Consider the following 23029-nt stretch of genomic DNA (forward strand, 5'->3'; position numbering starts at 1 on the left):
AAAATAATTTGAGGCCAACACTCCTTTGTTTCCCCGAAACCGAGTGTCCATGGTCGGCGGTATCACATAACATTCGACGAGCCTCCTGCCCGTTTACCTAATATTACATAACCGTTCGGTCTCATACTCAGAACATGTATTTTACAATCTTGAGCTCAGTTAAAACTGTCATATTAAAGAAAGAATTCTTTGACAAGACAAAGGTTCATTTTTTTAGATTCTATGGAATATGTCTGTACTCTATTATTTACTGCCAGTAAATAATAGATTACAGACTAGAGTAGTAGATCTTAAAGTCTAAGGAAAGAAATTAAACACCAATATAAGTTTAATAAATCTATTTAAAATCATAAACATCACAATTAAAGTTACAAACACGTAACTAACGCCGCCAATACACTACCATGAATGCGTTGGATGGCAAAATTACAAATTACATAAATGATAATGTAGTAGCCGGTTTAATACATTCGACTAAAGTTAATTAAATGCAAGTATTATGACAACAGTTTTATCGAATTACCGAATTAATATTGAAAAGTCAAACCTATTACAAAATCTGCTTATCTTAAGGCTATGTTGCAAATTTACATCTAGTTTGTACTATAATCATTCCTGTCGTATATTATATTGTCTACAATGAGCATTATTTACGATTCAAAAGATTACAAGACAGCTTCAAAATAAATTTGACACTTGTATAATTATGACAACATAATTTTATTATTTATGATTTTCAAAATTCATATATTTAAAAAAAGAACTCAATGCATTATTATTAATCAATGTCGTAAAATGATTACAAGACAACTTCAAAATAAATTTGACACTATAATTATGACAACTTAACATAATTTTATAATCATCAAAATTCATTTAAAAAAGGAACTCAATGTCGTAGTAGTTTTAGTTTCGTGATGGTGAAAAAACAACTTTCGACTTAGGCCTTATGTAGGCTAACAGGACGTTTAAGAACACTCAAAGGAGTTTTTGATTTCACCCACGCGTCTCCCTCCGACCGTTTTAGTGACAAACGCAATCACCGCGACGCAACGGTTGCGCATCTACAGTACACAGCGTTAAGTGACACGTCGAGGACATTTTGTACAGTGCATAGTGTAAGCAATACAATTAGATAAAATATTATTATGCGGTTTGCGTAATGCGTGGCTATTAACCTGCAGCTAAGTCTGTTTTTTGTAATTGTCAGAGCTGAACAGGGCATTAACTAATATATTGCACGAAATTTTGTAATACCAAAAAAAAATAAGCTGTAGATGGGAAATATATTTATTATTTGCTACAATTTTATGTATTTGTTGTCAATTGTCATGTATGTATTGTAGTATAGTGAAGTGGACGCCCCTAACGTAGAATTTGTGGTCATCTATACTATTACATATTAGAAAACTTAAGACATGTTGTTTTAGTTTGTTTGTAAGAGTAATCTTTATGACGAATAAACCATTTAAAAAATTATAAAACGAGTTTTTTTTCATCAAATATTTTTAGTTGAGTTATTTTATCTATTTATTGACACCTATCAGAGGCAAAAACAATTATGAAAGTATCATTTTCAATAAAATCAATAAATATATATTTAGTTTACATATACGCGGTTTGATGTGAATAGTTATGTATTAGATATTCTTACAATAAAATAAAAGTGAAAGACTGTTAGTTTAGTCTTTAGTAATGGTATTTATTTTATTCTTGAAATTTATAATATTGTATAGAGCGCTAGCGCGCAAAGAAACGTAGTGTTCTCGACTGAAACAAACAAATACCCAAAGATCGCGTGACATGAGACAGAAAAATTAAGTAAGCGCAATCCACTTTTTAATTAAATAACTCGTAAAATATACAATATTTTATGAAATCACTAGTAACAGCTTGACCAAACTAACGAAATTAGACAAAAAATAGAGGTGACTTTGTGATATTATTATCGATCAATTTATAATATATTGTGTTTTTAATTTAAGTAAACCATTGCAATTATAGTGAAGGAACACTATATATTTATTGTTTTTAATTCAAACATAACATTTTTATATGAAATCAAATCTACGATGAGTGACTTTGGTTATTGCCCGCTCTTAATATAACACCTAGACATGGTAGCCGTTACTATGGTTTTTAACCACACGCAATATCTATATATAATAATATTTTTATATTAAAGTATCAATAATACAAACCATTTCTTAAACGGAAGTTTATCTACGCAATTATTTGATAAATAATTATACAATAATTATCGTATATTTAGGTCAAACTTTTTCACAGATAACATTCTTGTTGATTGATAACATTTACGAATGTTTATTCATACGACACTGATGTAAAATAGTTTGACAACTAAAATTAAGACAAAACAAATCCCTTTTATTTATTGGGTTCCGATATTAACTAAATTACATCTATGGTAAAATTCACTGGGCTTAATAATTGACATTGACATTGATATGATTACTTGCCCACAGACAGCCGTGCCATTTTTAAAAAGAAGTTTCTGATGTTTGAAAAGCAATTGATTCTAAACCATTGTCATAAACTTCTACAATAACAAGAAAACACTAGGTTTAAAGGAACATAATTATCAGGGAAATATAAAACATTAGCAGCGCACAGTACGAGAACAGAAAACCGGATGCGTCATTTCTGTGCGCTTATAAACTGGACTAAATAAAACTCAATACAGCTCTTCTAAAAATTAAAATGACATTACATGTCTAAATCAAATATGAGATCATTCTTAAACTTCACTTCCAAGTACTGACCCTTGTTCAATTTGTCAGGATCATATAACTTTGTATTATGCTTGATATCATCGAAGCGCTTACCCTTTTTAGGTGTCTTCTTAACATTATTTTCTCGTTGGGACGTTATATTAATTTTTTTGTAGAATTCTTCGGAATTGGATTCGTTTCCGTTACAATTTTCATCTGTTTCGGTGGCAGAATTGTACATGTCAATGTCAGACATGTTCTTGTTACCTTCGGCGTCCGAAGTGTCTGCTAGACCGCTGTCGCGACGCTCTTTCATGGCTGACTTCAGACGGGGCTTAGACTGGAATATCAAAAGAAATATCTTTAGTCTAAAATGTAAGCTTGAGCCTTACTGCCTTAAGCAGACATGTTCAAATGCCTAATAAGCGCATAACCTACATAATTATCATTATATCCTGTGTAAGCGATACCACATTCATTATGTACGGACACACTCATTTATCTTAACAATATTATACATTAACATTATAAAAATAAAAAATGTTTATTATGGAACATAAGTATTCCTTCACAAGTATTCCTTATTCCACGTCATTAATTTTAAATAACTAGACATCCCTACTCATCGGCAAAGAAGACAGGATGTAGGCCAAGAGAAAAAGCCGCCGTAAAAAACTCTCGGTACTCTTTTAAAATAGCAAATCATCAAATAACACTTATTTTAAAACAAATATCGCAAATTAAATAGAAGTAGATTGTCTAGCACTAGTCCCAGGCCCTTTTAACAACTAGACTATGGTTAACTTTGTAGTAAGCCTTTTTATACAGCTTTTCTTTAATACATTTCTGAAATTTATTGAAAGGCATACATAAAAGAGCCTCTGGGATTTTAAACCGCGTAAGCTGCAGAACTAAGTCTCTTCGCCAATCCGTAATAAATGATGTGAATAGCACAAGAGGTGTGATTCCTAAGAGGCAACACATTCACAAGCCTTTTGACAGTGTGAGTTTCCGTGGGCAAAATACGATTTGTTTAATAATAAAAGACCGACAATTTTACGTGCTTACACAATACACGAGCCGTCGATATCCTCACAGCTACTATAGAATTTTCTGGATATTTTGAAACTCGACACTTCATGACACAGAACATTCTTAAAAAATAAATGCGGCAATTAGGATAGTTTTAATATGCCATAATTATCCACATGTAATTTTTAAAATATGTCCTGTATTACACAATATTATACAAGTTGGTATAAATTTCGCGCTTATTTCATCATATTGGCCAACATCCATAAACTACCAATTAGTATTCATGCTATTGACCATGGCAATGAGATTGCAAACATGTTCCGCAAAATATCCCTTACATAATTAGGCATAACATGATAATGGAAAATTAAGACAATATTTACTTGTTGCTTGCTATGGAAAAATTGACAGGTGTTATTGATCTAATTAACACTTTATCTAGGAAAGTTTCATTTTATCTATCATTAAAATGCCGCTTTTTATCTAATGTATACTGATAAAATTAACAAAATATAAACAAGTTGAGATTGTTATGTTTTACCTGATGGTTTGAAGAATCATCTTCAGCTTCACTCTCACTTTTTCTTCTTTCTAGGTTACGCTTTTTACTTTTTTTTCGTTGATTTTTCTTCTTTTGGCCTTCTATAGAGGAATTATATCTAAAATAATGTATTTTTTATTAACAACTAATAATTATCAGCTATGAAACAATAATGTATTAGATTGATTTTAATAAAAAATACCTGTAAAATTGTCTTGAAATAATGTTATTAAACCTAACAGTCTTTTTTAAGCTTGACTCTTCTGGGACACAGTCAGAACTAATGTAATCCATGGATGATGCAACATCTCCATAACTTGATTCAGAATAACTTCTCATCATTGTAATAGGCTTCCTCAATATAGGTTTTGCTCCATTTTCACAGGGTTTTTCAGTTTCAATCCAGGTTATATTAGTTTCTTTCATAGTGTCATCATCTTCATATTCTTTTTGATTAGAATTTGATAAAAGTATATTTGTTTCAATACCAAAGTTTGTAACTTCAACGACTGGGGCAACATTATCTTCAGGAATCTTGGGCAAGCTATCACATACTTCAGTTTTAGTGGTCTGTATTTTAGAGACATCTAAATACTCCCTTGTCATAGATTCTTTGCTCAAACCAATTTCAAATTCAGTAGGCACACTGCCTGCAACTTCTAATTGTAAGATAACATTATTGTCCCAGGCCTCACCAATAGCATCATTGAATTTAATGTCACTACAGAATGACAGAATGGCAGCATAATGAACTGGAACAAATCCAGACCCCATAGAGGTAAACTTAATTTCTACTATATTATCAATATTTTTAACTTCCACTGATGCCGGATCAGTGTTTTTAACATGAAATGTAAAAGCAACTATATCATCTAACATGTTGTATGTGTATGCAGGAAGAATATAGCCAATGTTTGGCAGAAGAAAGCTGTTTTCATGGTGATGGTTATCTGGTTCAGATGTCATAACAATGGAAGAAGAATTTAACTCCACAATTAAATCTTTACTTTCCTCTTTACCCTCCTCCTCGCTATGGGACCCTGAGAACTCTTCACTTTCGACACCACTATCTATTTTATCACTGTTTTTAGAAGTCCTTCTAAAGACTGGTAATGTAACTATTAATAGATGTTTACTTTGATCAAATTGTGCTTTACCACTATCTTCGTTAACAGTATAAGGAAGTTTAATATCAAGTTTATATTTTGCTGGTTTCTCTGAAGTCAGGTTTAAGTCTCGTTCTTTAACATCTAAAATGCAGTCTTTTGTAGATGACAGCAAGGGTAAGTTAATTTCCACAATAATATGACTGGGAATTGCTGTGTACTCTTTACTGTCTTTGCTGTAAGTGTATTCTTGAAAATCAACATTTTTCTGTTGTTTAATTGTATATTTTGGTACTGTATATCCCTTGCCACTGGTATGGGTGAAATCAATATTAGTAGATTTCACAGACTTCGTCTTTTCACTGGGTGGTATAGATACATGTTCATTATTGTCATGTGAATAATTATGTTGAGGATATAGTTTTTCTAAGCCTTCAGGATCTGCTTCACTATTTTCTGTATCTTCAGTAGGTTTATAATCAGGGTTTTCTTTCCTGATAACTGCAGGTACAGACATACCTTTGTAATAGGACTTCGGAAAACGTACATTATTAATATCTAAGTGGATTTCATATGATTTTTGAAGACCATCAAATGCAGTTTTATTTACAAGATCCCGGAAACGCTTGTTAACTTCGGCCATGCGTAATGTATCGGGATGGAAAACAACGTCGTAAATAACACACCTTTCCTTTTTATTATTATAATCTTCCCTTGGCGGAATAAGAGAATATGGGAGTTGCCAGCTCATACCTTTTTGCCCATTAATATCTTGAACTTTGCACGAAGGTTTATCGATATTTTCGTTGCTACAGATATTAATAAAAGCTTTCCGATCACCCGCTACGCTTGTTTTAATCACATAACCTCCTTTTGGATTGATAAAAGTAACGTCGTAACCACGTTCCTTCTCTAGCTGGGTCATTTCTTTTTGATAAACCGCTTGATTCGCCGGGTCACGTATCTCTTCACAATATTCGGTTAACAAATCTCGAAACTTCTTATGTTTCATGGCGTCTTGTAAGATATCAAGATCGGCTCTCGTAAGCTTAGATTCTTCATCACGAGGTTTTACGCCTGTTGCCATTGTGTTTAGTGTTTGTTTCAGTTTATAAATAAAACATCGACACACAAATTTAATAAATAAATAGTCCACGATTCAGCTGACTTCGAAGTTCAATGTATTGTTTTTGATTTTTCACGTACAGTGTTGCAGTTTGTAAAATATCAACAGTTTATTGTCTTTGTTTAGAAATACTGTCCAAAAAAAATTCCCTAGATTTTATAAAATGTACGATTTAAAACCTCTCAAATAAACGAACAAATTTACAATATTATTTACTGATTGTTTTTCTAAACGAACTGAACAGTTTCTGCACACGTGTTACTTCTATTAAACAAAAATAAAGTAATCTGTGGGTTAAGCCATAAACTATGATTTCAAGTTTATGTTACGTACTCGTATTCCTATTTCAACATACTTACATCCCTATTAAACATAGTTTGAACTTTGAATAGGGATAGAATTTTATAGGGTCATCCGATTTTCAATAGCTTGATCTAAAAACATTGCTCTTAAAGTTAAAACATATTACATATGTTTAAAATAATAAAGTGTTCTGTGGTTAATTTAAAATAAAAACTTTTTAGGTTATTATGTAAAGTATACTGTAATATGTACTGTAAAGTATTTTAAACCTGCTACGCTTCAATGTCAGGCTATGATGTAGCATGAAAGATTTCACTTCTCAATCAAAAATTCCTTAAAATATGAAGTACATAACTAAACTTGAGTTTATACCTTAACAAATAAGATGCCTATTATACAATTTGGATCGTATACAAATATTTTATGAGTGTAATTCTACCAGTCGGATCGTATCTAGTATTGTCAATTGTGTCGATTGTCCATCCCTAACTACTATAAATTTTGTTTAAGTTTATCATGTACCTGAAATCTGAATATTAATGATTAACTCGTTCATAAATAATTATAAATCTATCCGTTTTGGTTTTGATATCATTATGTCTACAAACATTTACGGTGTGTTTAGAACTTTAAAAGTTTCCAATGTGAGTATAAGTTCTGCTAGGTTATATTGCAGATGGATGCATAGAAAGCCTGCTAAAGTCCTTCTACCATTTGAACATAAAGAAAATGTCACGCTAAAAAAGGAAAAAGTTATAGAACTTGGGTCTACAAAGTTTCAAACGAAAACAGTAAATACCAACTTAAACAATACACTCCAAAAGCAACAAAAACATTTGGCTAAACCAGAAAATTCTGGTAATTTGACACAGCAAGAAAACAGTATTACTCCTCAGTTACCTATAAAGGTATCAGAGGATATTAGAAAGACAAAAGAGAATAAACTCAAACAGAGAAATTTTTATCTTAACCAAAAAAGAGTATTTGATGATAATGGAGATATAATCTATGAGAAGTTAAAGGAAAATGATAGCAGAATAAGGTAAAGCTTTTTAGTAATATGCTTGTACTGATTCTATAGTCAAGAGTTTTTAAAACCTTACCAATTACTAATGACTTTATTTAATTGTTTCAGTTCACTATTAGTTAAGTTAAAATCTAAAAAAGAAAGAATTCGCACAAATCAAATGCTTGTTGAGGGATGGCGCTTGATTGTAGATGGACTAGAAGCTAATTGCAAATTGAAGTATGTTATATTTAGTCAAACAAAAGACTTAAGTGATCTGCATCCATTTTTACCAAATAAAGGAGTAGAGATATATAAAATATCATACAAAGAGATAGAGAAATGGTCAGATGTTGAAACATCACCAGGGATATTTGGTAAAATTTTATTACTCTACATTATTTTATATACAGTTTCAAATTTCATAATATCTTATTGAATGATAATGGTTTTGACATAGATTTCACTGGTACTTATTTATAAAAAAGCTTTTACACTAAATGTAGAAGAGTTGACTGGCATTTATTTTAATTATTAAATTATATAACTGGTATTAGGTTTTGGTGTGGCGCTTAAAAAAATGTTATAATAGATTTTCTTAAATGTGGAGCCACAGCATTCCCTAACCTAACAATATTATGTAGTACCAGGTAGGTAGGTAGGTAGGGTGGACTCAATTTCCGCACTTAGACGCGTAGTTGGTCCATTGTGCGTAGAAGCCCTGGCTAATTTAGCCAGCCCAACTCCTTCCAGAAGCACAGAAGTCTCCCGGGCACTTCACAGGGTTCGCGGAGCGACCTCACTGTTCCGAGTATTTTTGTACGTTGATTAACCACAGCCTCGCATTCCAGGACTACGTGGGTGACTGATTCCTCTGCGCTGAAACAGCCTCTGCACAAGGGGCTGTCTGTTGCGCCTAGGACGAAAAGATGTTTGTTAAGGAGACAATGGCCCGTGATTGTCCCTATCATTGTTTTGAGATTGGTTCTGTTCAGGTTTAGAAGTTGCTTAGTAAGTTGCGGGTTCACAGCCGGCAGAGCCATTTTGGACTGTTTGCAATCTACACTTCGCGACCATCGTTGATTCTGGAGTACAGTGGATCTCTGGCGAATCCAGGTTCGAACTAGCGAGAAGGGCAAGGGGAGGAGCGGATGCGGGCCAGCAGGCATCATACCAGAACCTCTTCTCGCAAGCTCGTCGGCTGCATCGTTGCCGAGAGAGCCACTGTGTCCCTTAATCCACTGTAAGGTAACTCTATTTGTTAGAGCTATTGCCTCCAGTGCTTCGTGACACTCCAGTATTAATTTGCTGTTTGTGTTTTCGTTACCGAGCGCCATCAGCACGGATGCACTGTCCGATATGAGCTTAATGTAAAAGTCATTGACTCCCATCCGCTGTACGGCTCTGGCTGCTTCGGTTAGAGCGACACATTCACATTGGAAGATTGTGCTTTGTGTGCCCAGAGGTAGGTGTATGTTGATGTTGAGATCAAAGGAGAAAATACCAGCGTCTGAGCCACACCCTGTTTTTGAACCATCAGTGTATATACGTAGCTCATTCAGGGGCGACTGATCCTGCTCCTCTTCTCTCAGTTGTATAAGATATTTCTTGTTGAATATTAATTGATTAGTGATTCTGTCACATGGCGCAGCTATAAGAGGTGGGTACTCTATTGCCCTGTTGAGAATCACTGTGTGTGAACTGTAGTGGTTTTTTCCCCATAGGTCCAATACCATAAGCCTGATGGCCGCTAGTGCTGCCTCCTGCTGGTTGTGTAGGTCTAGAGGTAAGATTTGCAGGGCTATCTCCATTGCTGCGGTCGGAGTTGTTCTCATACAACCGCTAGCAGCGGACAAGGCAAGCCTTTGGAAGCGTCCCAGTTTCGTGATCGCCGTTTGAAGTTCAGATCTTGGCCACCAAACCAGGGCTCCATAGGTCAGCATTGGCCTGATTATGGCAGTGTATAGCCATAATGTTATTTTAGGCGATAAGCCCCATTTCACGCCTAGCATCTTTTTGCATTGATAGAAGGCGATCGTTGCTTTGCTCAGTTTGTGTTCTAGGTGTTTGTTCCAGAGCAGTTTACTGTCCAGAATCACACCCAAGTACTTTATTTCATTTTTGAGTTTGAGTTGTGTGTTGAAGAGTTTTGGAAGCCTGTGTGGTCCCAGAACCCTCCGGTTTGTAAAGAGTATTAACTCTGTTTTTGATGGGTTGACAGATAGCTCGTGCTTGTTGCACCATCTCTCAATTACTTTGAAAGCCCTTCCCATGAGATCGCATAGGGTACTTTCAAAGCTCCCCGATATCAAGATAGCTATGTCGTCCGCATAACCCACTGTGTAGAGGTTGCCAGCGTTGAGTTCTGTGATGAGCTCGTTAACTACGAGGTTCCACAGTAGCGGCGATAGGACACCACCTTGTGGACAGCCTCTGCTGACAATGCACCGTGTTGTGGAATTAACAGTGAACTGTATAGCTCGTTGTTTTAGCATGTTGTTTATCCACCCTATCAGGGTTGATGATACTCCACATGTAACGAGTGCTCTGGTAATGCTCGTGAAGTTTGTTTTGTCAAAAGCGCCTTTGATGTCAATAAATGCACCAAGGGTTGACTGTTTTAACTTCAGGGAGTCGCCAATGCGAGACACAACGTTGTGGAGTGATGAATCCGTTGATTTGCCTGGGCTGTAGGCATGCTGATTTGGGTGCAGGAATTTGGATAGCGATACCTGGCTACGTATTTCCAGATCTCCAAGCCTCTCCATTGTTTTTAACAGGAAAGATGTGAGGCTTATGGGTCTGAAGGATTTCGCCTGGGTATAGTCCTCTCTGCCTGGTTTTGGGATGAATATTATTTTAAGTTCCCTCCATTTCAAAGGTATGTAGCGGTGGGCTATACATGCTCGGAAGATTGAGACAAGATAGTCCACCAAAAGGTTTCCACTCCATCTTAGTAGGCCTGGGAAGATGCCATCCAGGCCAGCCGCTTTGAATGGTAGGAAGGATTTGATTGCCCATGTTACTTTTTCATTTGTGATTATTTTGTGAGCTACATTCCAGTCTGAGTCGGTGGTGGCTCTTTCTGAGTAGGGTTGCCATGCCTGGTCGTTGGCAATTATGCAGCCTGGAAAGTGTGTTTCCATCAGTAGTTCACATGTTTCTGCATCGGTTTTTGTAAATGATTTATCAGGTTTTTTAAGACAACCGATCGAGTGATAAGGCTCACTAGAGAGGCATGATTTCACTCTGGTTGCCTGGTTGTTGCTTTCAATGCTGGTGCAGAAGTGTCTCCAGCACTCTTGCTTCCTAGCACGTAAAAGTTTTTTGAATCGTCTTCTCGCGATTGTGTACTTGTCCCAGTCGGCAGGTAAACGGGTATTGCCTGCTCTATTGAACAGCTTCCTGACCTTCTTTCGGTGTCTCTCCAGTTCGGGGCACCACCAGTTATGTCTACTCCCCCACCTAGGCATGGTAAGGGGACACGACCGTTCAAAGCTGATCAGGAGTAGGGACGTTAGGTTATTTACATGTTTGTCTATGTCTTGTACATCAATGGTGGTTGGTATTGTTAGTTTGCTTACCTCTGAGCCGATTATACTGTAAAATTTTACTGAATCAGTTCTCCGAGGTATGCGTCGTGGTTGTGGTTTAGGTAGCTCCCCTTTGATTGCAAAGCGGATCCACCTGTGATCTGAGCATGATAGCTCTCTGGAGACATGCCAGTCCTGTATGTGATCTGACAGACCAGAGGTCACCATTGTTAGATCGATTGTGGTTTGCGAGCGTGCGTTGATAAAGGTTGGTTCAGAGCCGCTGTTTGCTAAGATAAGATTATTGCTAAGAATGAAGTTAAGCATATTCTCACCTCGAGCGTTGGTATTTGCATTACCCCATAGCGTGTGGTGCGCGTTGGAGTCTGCTGCGATTATAAGCTCCAGTTTCTCCCTCTCACAGTAGTCAGCCAGAAGGCCGAGTTCTGGAGTGGGCACGTCCTCGTCACCCGGTAAGTAGGCGGACGCCAGGACGATGTCTGGATGTGCGTCCCTAGGTAACCTAATGGTTTTAAGGTCCCTTGAACACAGTTCGTTAATTAGGTATGCTGGTACATGTTTAGGTATGATAATGCAGGTTCTTGGGTTACTTACGGAGGTATCCAGCAAAAGTTTACCACCGGTGTTACCCAGGCCGCATATCTTGCCATTCCTGATCCACGGCTCCTGGATCGCGGCAATGGTCTTCGGGTTGGTCTCCAGCAGTCTGCGTAGTGAAGCCGACGCTGTTTGGCTGTGCTGGAGGTTGGTCTGGATAAGGTCAGTCCGGTTAGGGGGAGGAGCGCAAACAGCTGTCGCTGAATTCACTCCCCCCTGTCTCCTGAAAGAACTCGTCATCCGAGGTTAGTTGCACCGGTGAGGGTGGTTGTTGAACTGTCTCCATGGGGACGTTTGCCTCGGCTACCTCCGTCGTTGACGAGGGCGGCTTTGGCCCCGAGGATCCCGTCCCCGATGTACTGGCAGTGGTTACTGCTACCTACCTTACTGGTGGCGGCAGCTACCACTGAGGGTTCATCCTTTTCCAGAATTCGGATATAGATGTTCCGAACAGAGATACGCCTGTCGGGTCCTGTGTTCTACGTTCGTGAGTCAGGGTCCAAGATCTGATGTTTAGGTGGCGGTTTTGCCTGGTGATTAGTTTCCGTAAAGTTTCCGTGCTACCAGTGAACTCTGGAACATGCAGTAAGCACGGCACCTTCTTCGGAATGTCTGACTGAGGCCGTACCACCCGTTTGGTGTCCGGTATCGGATTGTTGATGACATCGCATGCTCCGGTAAGCCATCCCAGCGTGTAGGTATCCTCGCACCAAGTTTTGAGGACACCATCTGAGAAGTGGGCTCTTCCCCGGAATCTGATGTCGTTGGGTTCAGTTGCTAGGGTAGCTTCAAGATCCGCCATGAGCTCATCTTGGATTTTACCCTCGATTTGTAGGCGGATGTTATCTGCCTGTTCTTGTGTCATGTCTATAAAGGGCTCAGTCATCACGGCAACACAAAGCTCGTTGGCTTTATAGGATGCTGCCACTTCCGCGTAACTGGCCGAGGTCCCTGACTCTGACTTTGTTGGGTTTAACCCTTTTACTCTCCCCAGTCGGTGTCACGGTTTCCTCTGGCCGATCGCGTTTCTGGCCCTTTGTTTGTTGTTTGGTTGATTTTGGGTTTTTGGTTTGGTAACCCCCTCTAGGTTCCTTACCGCACTTAGAGCCAATAGGCTTGAGCGCGGCAGAGGACTTAGTCGGCTTCGGTGCCCTTTTCCCGCCTCCTGCAGTTGTGGTGACCGCGGGGGCAGTTCCAGGATTCTCAGGTATCCTCTGAGAGCCGGTAATCAGCTGTTGCTGTTCCGTCGCTCTTTTGGCCTTCCTGAGCCGTCGCCTTTTTGAGGAGCTTAGGACCATTCTGGGAGTCGATTCCTGAATCGCTGATTTCAGGGCCGACATGTCCATGGTCGAGGTTTGTGCACTGGACGTGCTCACCGTCGCAGCCTCGGTCTTCCGCATCGATCTTGCTTCGGATGCCCCCCCTATGGATGCAGACATTGCTGTATCATCCTTCGGAGTTGCTATCTTCTGCTCGACCGACGCAGTCAGCCTGGCCGCAACAGTGGACGCATCCTTGTGCGGTGGTGAATGAGATACCATTGGAGTGGGCACGGTTAAGGGTGAATCCCGGTTTGGCGCTTCCTCAGCCGCTGCCCTCTCCTTTGGTGCCTCGGACGCTGCCCTATTGGGTGCATCCGTTTGCGAGATAGGGGCATCAGAGTATCGTGTCACTGGTGACTTGCACCTCGACACGTCCTGCGTCGCAACCCTGTTTATGTTAGTTTTAGGCGCATCCGTGGATGCAGCCTTTTGCTGGTTTGTGTGTTTTGCCTCTTTATCCATGAGGTGGTATGAAATAGATTCACCGTCGGAGCTCTCCACCCGCCACGGAGCCGTCAAGTCGGGGACGTCCCTTGCTCAGCAAGCGACGTCAGAGCTACTCCTTCGGTATAGAGCCAGCGTGTAGAGGGGCAGGCGCGTCCGCACGCCGCAAGAGAGTACGGAGCTGTTCGCATCCCGAGACGATGACGCAAACTCACCCCGAGTCCCGTGCCACGACGTCGCATCACAGCGACCTGCGCTACCCCCAAGACCACGCCTCCCTACCCATCAGAAGGATGTGGTAGGGTGGGTTTGCACCTATGCTACCATGCTAATGCAAGCATGTCGTGCTGGGAACCGTAGAAGCATAGATCCAAACCCAACCTATTATGTAGTACCATACCATATCAATAAAAAAAACTATTATTTTTTTAATTATACTTCGACTTGATTATCACATGAAAATACAATTTATCTCACAATTAATACATATAATAATTATGTTACATTGTCCAGACTTGAGTAATTGTCTAGGCAATCAATTGATTTAAAACAAAGTTTTTAAATATTAATTTGGTCACTATAAGATGTTGTTAGGTTAGCTAATTATCTATAACATAAAATAGAAGCTCACTTAAGTAGGAATTGAATAAATGAAACAACTTGTTGTATTTACAAGTTATGTTTTGATGGCATCTATTATATTTTAAGAGAGAACGTAAAAAAACATACAATTCAGTTTCTAGGTCCTTCAAACGGGAAATCGCTAAGGCGAAGTTCTGACTACTGATACTACGATGCCTGAAGTTACATTCCGGCAACGTGCTATCCGTAAACATTTATTTTCCCTGGACATCCATAAGTTGAGCGGGCCTGATGGCATCCTCCCAATTGTGCTGCGTACTTATGCTCCTGAGTTGGCTCCGGTCCTTACGCGCCTTTTCCGGTACCTGTGCTCCCTCAACACTGTTCCGAAGTGCGATTAGCGATTCTCAGTACGGCTTTCGTCGTGGTCGCTCAGCTGGTGACCTCCTTGTATACCTTACACATAGGTGGGCAGAGGCAATTGAGTTCAAGGGGGAGGCGCTGGCGGTAAGTTTGGACATAGCGAAAGCCTTCGATCGGGTGTGGCACAGAGCACTGCTCTCGAAGCTTCCAGCCTATGGGCTCCTCGAGAAATTATGCAACTGGATTTCCAGCTTTCTCACTGATCGGAGCATTAAGGTCGTCATCGACGGAGCATGCTCCGACCTTAAACCCTTCAATGCTGGTGTCCCACAAGGCTGTGTCCTATCCCCGACCCTGTTTATTCTGCATATCAATGATATGTTGCAACTTAGCAACATTCATTGCTATGCGGACGACAGCACTGGCGATACTTTTTTACACTTCGGGCTGTTGTCGATGAGTGCCGGAACAAACTTGTGTCTGAAGTCGAAACTCTTTTACGTGGAGTCTCGGACTGGGGTAGACTAAATCTAGTCCAATTTAACCCCAAGAAGACACAAGTCTGCGCGTTTTCCGCAAAAAACACTACTCCCTTTGTCGCTACTCCCCTCTTTGAAGGCTTAAAGCCTCAGCTAACATCAGAATATTGGGCGTTGACATATCGAATGACGTTCAGTTTCGCGGTCATTTGGAAGGGAAGGCTAAATTAGCCTCCAAAAAGCTTGGTGTGTTCAGCAAGGCGAGACGGTACTTCACTCCGGGCCACCGCTTGCAACTCTATAAAGCGCAAATTCGGCCCCACATGGAATACTGTTCTCACCTCTGGGCGGGAGCTCCCCAGTACCAGCTCCTTCCACTTGACCGTATTCAACGAAGAGCGATTCGAATCGTCGACGACCAATCTCTTTCCGTGCGGCTTGATCCTTTGGCGTTGCGTAGAGATGTTGGGTCTCTGCATCTTCTACCGCATTTACCATGGCGAGTGTTCAGAAGAGTTGTTCGGTCTAATACCCGCGGTTGAGTTTCACTATCGGATGTCAAGGCAAAATACGAAATACCATCCGTATCACCTCGACGTCCGTCGTTCCACAACTGAGCGTTTTCCAAGGCAGTTTTTGCCGCGCACCACCACTATGTGGAACCAGCTGCCCACTGAAGTATTTCCGAACCAATTCGACTTAGGGTCCTTCAAGAAAAGAGCGTAGTTATTGAAAGGCCGGCAACGCACTTGCCAGCCTTCTGGCACTGTGAGTGTCCATGGGCGGCGGTATCGCTAAACATCAGGTGAGCCTCTTGCCCGTTTGCCTGCTATTACATAATAAAAGAAAACTTTTTCAGCATATGTCACAATACCTTAATATAAAATGTAATTGTTTGATATAATTAAATGTATGGATGCAACTCATCTCTCAATCAGATATTATATTTTACAACTAATTAAATTATAATAATTATTATCCTTAATCCCTTTTTAAGGTGTTTTTGAACTGCCAAGTGTTAAAAATATAAAGCCCAAATCAAGACCATTGCCAATGACATTTATTTGTGATAATATAAGAGTTCCTGGTAATCTTGGTGCAATCCTGAGGGCAGCAGTGGGAGCAGGCTGTGAAAGTGTACTTTTGACAAAAGGTAAAAAGTTGATTAAATTAAAATCTATGTTTATGTGATATTTACAATATTTACAATCTAAATTATAGATATAGGTAAGGTAATCAATAGAAAGATTCATTAATTATTTAATCAATAGGAATAACATATTAAAATCATTTGTGATTAGATTTTACTATTTATATATGTCGCAGTAAAGTAGTTAAATCAGAGAGTTAATTGAATGTCTAGACAGTTAATTAAAGATCGATATTCAATCAAGTCGATAGCATTTTGATTTATATAAAACAGCGTCGAAAACGTTTAACTATCTGTCTGACCGAAAGCCAGCGTGTTGATTAATAATGTAAAACAAGATGGTTAAACAAGACTGCCATGATTATTTCATTTGTTATTGTTATTTCAGTGTGATCGTGAAGAGAACTAAGAGCTTGGAAATTTGTTTTATTGTAAATGGCCTGACCATTAGGTTAGGTTAGTCTTGTTGCCTAGGAACGTTTAAGAAACTAGTTAAACGTTTCGTTCACTCACTTGTCTGACGGAACTTTAGCGACGACTTTACTAGGTTCTGATCTTTTAGATGAGATTTAATATATTTAAAGGTTCTAGTAGCGGAACTAGCTGAAGATGAAAATAGTGGTAGGTTGAGCTACACATGCTTTTCTGGGGGAAATCTTTGATTATTAAAAAAAAACTATTTACAATATACTTGACCTACATCTTACTAATATTTTTTTCCATTTTCCAGGATGTGTTGATCTGTGGGATCCAAAAGTGATAAGAAGTGCTGCTGGTGCACATTTCCGACAACCAATTCACACTTCAGTAGTTTGGGAGGATGTTCCGAATATTCTCAATCCAAATACTTCAATATTTGTAGCTGACAGTAATGTTGCTGACAGCGATCTAGAAAGCCATACCAGTTTGATGTCACAAATACCGTTGTTGCCATATTATGGGTTGGAATTCCCAAATTTAAATCACATCACACTTGTGATTGGTGGTGAGACTGAAGGGATAAGTGAAGATAGCTATAGGTAATTGGAGTGGAAAAATAAATTCAAACATTATATTTACATTGTTAACTTGGATCTCAGTGAGACTGATTTCTGCATTATCAGAAGCAGAAAATCTGTTTCAATGATATTTCAGTTTGTTGAATCACACTAAGGTCTATGGAAGAAAGATGTCACATATTATTGAGAGCAGTTTGCATTAAACATCACTTTAAAAAGCGTGGGTAGATAGGGATCTTGATTGGAAATTATGTTTCATAACCAATAGAAAAGTAGAAAATGCCCGACTTGAAATTTACGAATTTCAATACATTACACAAGACTTAAATTTTTTTTAAAATATTTAGACGCAACTACGGCAGCAAAAATCAAGGTCTTCCGAGACACCTACATAATCAGTATCATCAAATTCGGGCGACGTAATTCTAAATCGTTACCCGTTAGCCACGTGACACCGCCACAGATAGGTAGATTATAGATACACAGATAGGAGATAGATTAAAATTTCGTCGAAGACTGGTTTTAATCGAAATATAATATGTGTGTTATTTAAGAATTATTATTACATACAAATCTTGAAGTTTGTTTACGTGTTTTCGTGCATGGTGCTTCATAGGGACTGTTGCGACGCCATCTTGTCTAGCAAAGCGTTTTGGCGGGTTCTTGAAATTATAAATGATTATTTTGAATTTTTAACGCATACTCACCGCATTCAAATAATAATTTGTGTGGGTTATATCAGTCACTAAATAAATAATTGGAAATTGCTTTTAACATCTTGTCAAATAGCCCTTACTCAGTTTTATGCTTGTGGATCATTAAAAATCACTTAGCCTATATTTCGCATATATTATTACAGATTTGCATTGGAAAAAAATGGTCTAAGATTAAATATTCCATTACAAAAAGGAGTTGACAGTCTTAACACAGGAATGGCGACCGCGGTAATCGCATTTGAAATCAGAAAGCAATTTTTACAAGCATGGACGAAGACCAAACTTGAAAAGGAGAACTCTTTAAATAACTAATTTGTTTTTATTATGTAGTTGCATAAATATTAAATTGTATATGAGTCTATTTTATTTATTCCTTTGTGACTGAACTCTACGAAAAATTTGTTGGCGTAAGTCAGGCATAGAAGGCTGATCTCCGACTAGCTTATAAGAAAAGGAGTGATTACGAATTATACATAAATCCGAGGCCGAGACCTAAGAGGTTGTACAGATACCGGCAAACTTCTTGAGCATTGAACAAGGGAGTGGAGGAAAGTTTGCGCATCGTACACAGCGCGGGACACAAACGTCAACTGATTTACCAATCACGCGATCGACACGCCGCTTCTGCGCAGGCAAGGACATTTGTTTAAGATGTTTGCCGGTATCTGGTTTTTTCATAACTTATATGTACCTGAAAGAGAACAGACTTTTTATCGACTCCAAAAAGCCTAATTTATTTCAAGTACACTTTTATTAGGAATTTTTTGAAATTATTTAAATACATAAATAAAATGTTTAGTGTAAAGCATATGATATGAATAGTTTTAACTTTTTAAGTGACTAATGCTCCCGATTTATTGATTTAGTTTTCGTACCACTTACTTCCAAGTTTGACCAGCACTTCAGATATTGTAGTAACCTCATTTAAATCATTATGTGTTCCAAGCTGCCCACCGAACCAATTCCTAATATGCCGGTAAAGCAAGACCAAGGGCGGCGGAATCACTTAACGTCAGGTAAGACTCGTGCCCGTTTGCCTCCTGTTTGCCCTATCAAAATGTAGTGCACTAAAAATTTCGATGGATCCCAATGGTAATTAGGCAGCGATCCCGTAACCTTAATCCGTCTTTGTTGGAGCTATTACTTTTCTTTCACCAGGAGTCGAGGTTTCGCATCAAGTACACATCAAATTACATAAGTGAGCACATTTCTATATAATAAACTAAGTAATCTATAAACATTTTTATAATTGGTATTACTTATTAAAATGTACACAGCTTTGAAGTTTGAAATAAAATTAAATAATCTTAAGGTTAATAAAATCATTTTTAAATCCAGTAGTATTATGAACGCGTAAACTGCAATAACCTTAAACGTAGTTAATAGTTACGCACATTAGTTAAATAAATGAATTGACATTAATTAAAAGAAACCATAGAACATTGGTCATTGTTGCTTTTGAAATAACCGCGCCTGTAAGGCTGCCTTTTCACCTATATTACTTCTAAGTGATATTATATTTATGTCTTGATGTATTTTATGTGAAGAGTACTTGAGTTGTTGAGAAAACAATGTTACATATACTTTTGTATCAACTTTCACATCAATACTAAATACTACAATTATTGAGAAGATAAGAGAAAAAACTAACTCTTTTATTGTTGGTTGGAAATTGGTTTCATAAGATCTCATAGACATCTTAGGCCGAATCTAGCGTACGCACGGGGCACATTGCTAATAGCTAGTAATAATACTGAACTTAAAATTAAAAAGGAATTTAATAATAACACAGAGAAATTAATAATTTCGTTATATTTACACCTTTTTATGAAAAAAATCAACCTCAATGCTGGATATACACTAAAATGCCGTTCGATTCGACCGGAACTTGACTGTTACGGATAGTATGAATGTACACATTCTTATTTGTTTAATAGTTTTTAAGAGACCGAGAACGGCATTATTGTGTTTAGCCTTAAAGAAATAAATAAAAAACATATAAAACCTACTTATAAGATATTAAATTATTTAGTATACAACTCACCTATCGGAATAAGTAACATCTTAAATTTAAGTAAAACTAAATAAATGAACAACATAACATTCCTTTAAGTTCCCAATATTTTACTGGGTTAAGTGCCGTGAGGCTGTATCACAAGCAATTCACAAGTGCAATTCTTTATTCTTTGTTACTGAATAGGCTTCTTTAAAAACCTACTTGAACACTTACGCAATAATTAAGGTACTGGAAAATATTAGATTAAGATTTGAACATATTTACAGCCTTTATCTTTAGAGTTGTTCATTAAAGTAAATGATTTGAGTCATTAATTATATCAATTTCCGTATACGATCCGAAACTTTAGTCTTTTACTGACTGATGCTACCGGGAATTACAATCTTATGTAATTAGACACCATTTAATTTGTCGGTATAAATCAATAATAATCGATTCAAGATATAATTCGTTATTTTCTGATAGTAACAATCATACTTTAATTCATGGTATATTGTTGCGCATTTCATTAATATTGTCCGTAAATTTTAGACCATTCTGGATGGTAGCCATTGCTCTAATTTGTATTTGGCAAGCGAACTATGAAAATATGGGTAAATGAGATATACTGTTTTTGTTGACCTTATAAACTCTTAAACGTGTCAGACATTGTGACCTAACGATAGCGTTTATAACAATAAAGAATTAAGTAATCTTAGGAATAGTCAGTAATAAAATAATTTTTATTGAGGACTATTCATTTTCATTTATTTTTTACAAGAAATAAACAATAAGAGTGTGATAATTATTGGCTTTGATTTGTTATACTAGCAAAACCAAAATTATATTTATCTCCTATTTTACGTAAAATAAAACGCAAGTTAGGCCACGTATTTATTGGTACCATAATAAAAATATAATAAAAACACCAAAATTATTGTATTCACAATGCAGTGTTGAATAAACTAAGGCTAACGGCAGATGTTCTATATCACGTAGAGATTCTGTAAACGTGGCCTATCTCCGTAGGGGGAATTGAGGGATTTTTCAAAGGAGAATTCGTAGTGCCTAGTTAAGGATGTTCGATGTGGGAAGGAGGCGTCGGTCAATATCGTGGTGCGGTGCGGGCGCGGTGCGCATGCCTCGGCCCCCGCACTCGGCTCACTCCGCTAACTCGCGAGTCAGCCGCCGTGCGCTGCGATCGCGCTCCGAGCTCGTCTAGTCATTGGGGCCATGTGAATGTTACTATCATTACATCTGTCAAATTCAACGATGAATTCGCTTGAAATTTAAACCGAAGTATTTCTTCTCGTAAGAAGTGACCAGTTTTTCCCGTGGTCGTTGACACTGCAGCGTGCGGGTCCTGCAGTGCGCGAGTGTTTGGTTGATTGGCAAACGTGAAGACGTCAGCTGAGTCGCGTAAACATTGGTATTTGTTAAATGAGATTATGGCTCCAGTGTAAAACCCTAAATCGTTTAGCTGGAATCATGTGGGGCCTAATAATCCTGCTTTTAACCGGTAAGTTCAGTTTTCTTAAGTTGCCGCTTAATTTGTTGCACTTACATGCCGCTTTTGACGTAAATGAACACATCGGTATTAACTGAAAATATCAGACTCTCTGTCGTCCTGTGAATTTTATTTACTGCTAGTAGACACTGTTAATGAAATTGTACGGTTCTCGAGTTTCGAGTTCTGTTCAAGTTCTCTGGCTAGACATAAAGAAAGACCAACAATTAAATTTAATTCCCATGACGGCGGGTGACTCACTACAAATTGGATTCGATTAGTTTTGATTTTTAAGCCGCTACATTGTTTAATTGGTTGAAGCTTTTATTAAAAGCCTACTTCCAATGATCTTGCAACAGTAAGTAGACAATTGTCACTTGTCTGTATAGCTTTACACAATAAGATATTCTCTAATTATAAAAACGTTTTAATTTCATTAGAAAAGGATTTTTAGTTCTTCAGTCGTGTATGGATAATTGTAAGACGACAGGTGTTCAGCGCAAGCGCAGGTACCTGGTCCAAAAGGTTTGCGGATTGGACTCTGATTGGTAGAAAGCGGAGACAATATTATTCAAGAAAGACACAATTGCTAGTTTGTGCAATTCCAATGGTATTATCGTATATAAATTTGATTTCTAAAAGATATATCTAAGAAGACGAATACCGATGGGATCTATCAATACAAATCGTAACAAATTTATGTTAGAAATTTTCTTTTTTCTTTCAAAAGCAAGTTTGTCTCTTGAGAATAACCTTTTTACTTTTGAAGTATTGACATACTTATCCGGGAACCAAACTTTACACGTAGAGAAAAAGCTCAGAGAAGTTATGTTTGTTCAATTTTGCTACTCCTTTAGGAGCTTTTATTTATACAACGTAATTATGTTAATCTAATCGCTATTACTCTGTGCGAAAAATATATTTATCTCGATTTCACTATCATACGTAAAGTTAAAAATGCTGTTTGCCATGGTAAAAATATTTCTATAATCTATTAATTATAGTAATTTTAGTATAACATATAAATACAGGATAAAAAAGCGAATTCATTACATTGATATAATTTTAAAGTGTACTAAACACTTTTAAAACTATGCAATCTCGTTTAAGACACGTGAAGCGTCTCAAGCTGCAACTAGTTTTTTTTTCAAGTTCAGATTAAAAGGCGGATGCTGAGCGCACCTGGCCTTTTAAAGTTTTTTACGTAAACTGGATCGGCTTAAGAATATCCAGAGAGCATTTTAAATCACATACAAGTTTAAAATATACGTTAGATATGCAATAACAACTGCATATGTGGCTCTATGGTTCATCACGGATCTTTTATACGAATTGCAGATTCTGTTCGAGATTTTTTTTATTGAAATGTCAGATTATCTAAGTAAGAACATTTGTAAAAGAAAGTTGATGTAATAAAAAAATGGTAAAATAATTTGTTCATAAGTTGTCTTAGTTTTATAAGTGCTGCGATT

The 23029-nt window shown here is 37.6% G+C and overlaps 3 protein-coding genes across 5 annotated transcripts in view; 2 read left to right on the forward strand and 1 right to left on the reverse strand.

Annotated features, from left to right (window-relative positions):
• Nucleotides 1-323: 323 nt before the first annotated feature.
• LOC123710848 (protein kintoun) lies at nucleotides 324-6713 on the reverse strand. The gene is made up of 3 exons (XM_045663104.1): nucleotides 4511-6713; nucleotides 4309-4426; nucleotides 324-3072 (listed from the first exon to the last, which is right to left on the reverse strand). Exons 1-3 carry the CDS (start codon nucleotides 6499-6501, stop codon nucleotides 2728-2730), a joined length of 2454 nt encoding a protein of 817 aa, XP_045519060.1. The 5' UTR covers nucleotides 6502-6713; the 3' UTR covers nucleotides 324-2727.
• A 215-nt stretch (nucleotides 6714-6928) lies between these two features.
• On the forward strand, nucleotides 6929-18405 carry LOC123711002 (rRNA methyltransferase 3, mitochondrial). 2 transcript variants are annotated; one of them, XM_045663379.1, is made up of 6 exons: nucleotides 6929-7885; nucleotides 7979-8226; nucleotides 16188-16343; nucleotides 17071-17359; nucleotides 17686-17805; nucleotides 18198-18283. In XM_045663379.1, the coding sequence occupies exons 1-5, from the start codon at nucleotides 7383-7385 to the stop codon at nucleotides 17759-17761; spliced, it is 1272 nt and encodes a 423-aa protein (XP_045519335.1). In that variant the 5' UTR covers nucleotides 6929-7382; the 3' UTR covers nucleotides 17762-17805; nucleotides 18198-18283. The 2 variants fall into 2 exon arrangements, with proteins under 2 accessions (XP_045519335.1, XP_045519334.1); XM_045663378.1 differs by lacking the exon at nucleotides 17686-17805 and having other exon boundaries at nucleotides 6931-7885; nucleotides 18198-18405.
• A 2830-nt stretch (nucleotides 18406-21235) lies between these two features.
• Nucleotides 21236-23029, forward strand: part of LOC123710751 (transmembrane protein 132E) — a 93909-nt gene continuing 92115 nt past the window's right edge. For both annotated transcript variants that reach the window (XM_045662903.1, XM_045662904.1), the window contains exon 1: nucleotides 21236-21569. In XM_045662903.1, coding sequence (XP_045518859.1) covers nucleotides 21491-21569 — 79 coding nt within the window. In that variant the 5' untranslated portion in view covers nucleotides 21236-21490. The remainder of the gene's footprint in view (nucleotides 21570-23029) is intronic.

Source organism: Pieris brassicae, chromosome 6 (assembly GCF_905147105.1).
Source record: "Pieris brassicae chromosome 6, ilPieBrab1.1, whole genome shotgun sequence".
NCBI lineage: Eukaryota > Metazoa > Arthropoda > Insecta > Lepidoptera > Pieridae > Pieris > Pieris brassicae.

Excerpts from the sequence above, each read along its gene's own strand:
- LOC123710848 (XM_045663104.1), bottom strand. The coding sequence starts at position 6,501 with ATGGCAACAGGCGTAAAACCTCGTGATGAAGAATCTAAGCTTACGAGA. Across the intron at positions 4,427-4,510 it reads ATTTCAAGACAATTTTACAG|ATATAATTCCTCTATAGAAG; the intron begins GTATTTTTTATT and ends ACATTATTTTAG. Across the intron at positions 3,073-4,308 it reads ATGATTCTTCAAACCATCAG|TCTAAGCCCCGTCTGAAGTC; the intron begins GTAAAACATAAC and ends TTGATATTCCAG.
- LOC123711002 (XM_045663378.1), top strand. The coding sequence starts at position 7,383 with ATGATTAACTCGTTCATAAATAATTATAAATCTATCCGTTTTGGTTTT. Across the intron at positions 8,227-16,187 it reads AACATCACCAGGGATATTTG|GTGTTTTTGAACTGCCAAGT; the intron begins GTAAAATTTTAT and ends TCCCTTTTTAAG. Across the intron at positions 16,344-17,070 it reads AAGTGTACTTTTGACAAAAG|GATGTGTTGATCTGTGGGAT; the intron begins GTAAAAAGTTGA and ends TCCATTTTCCAG.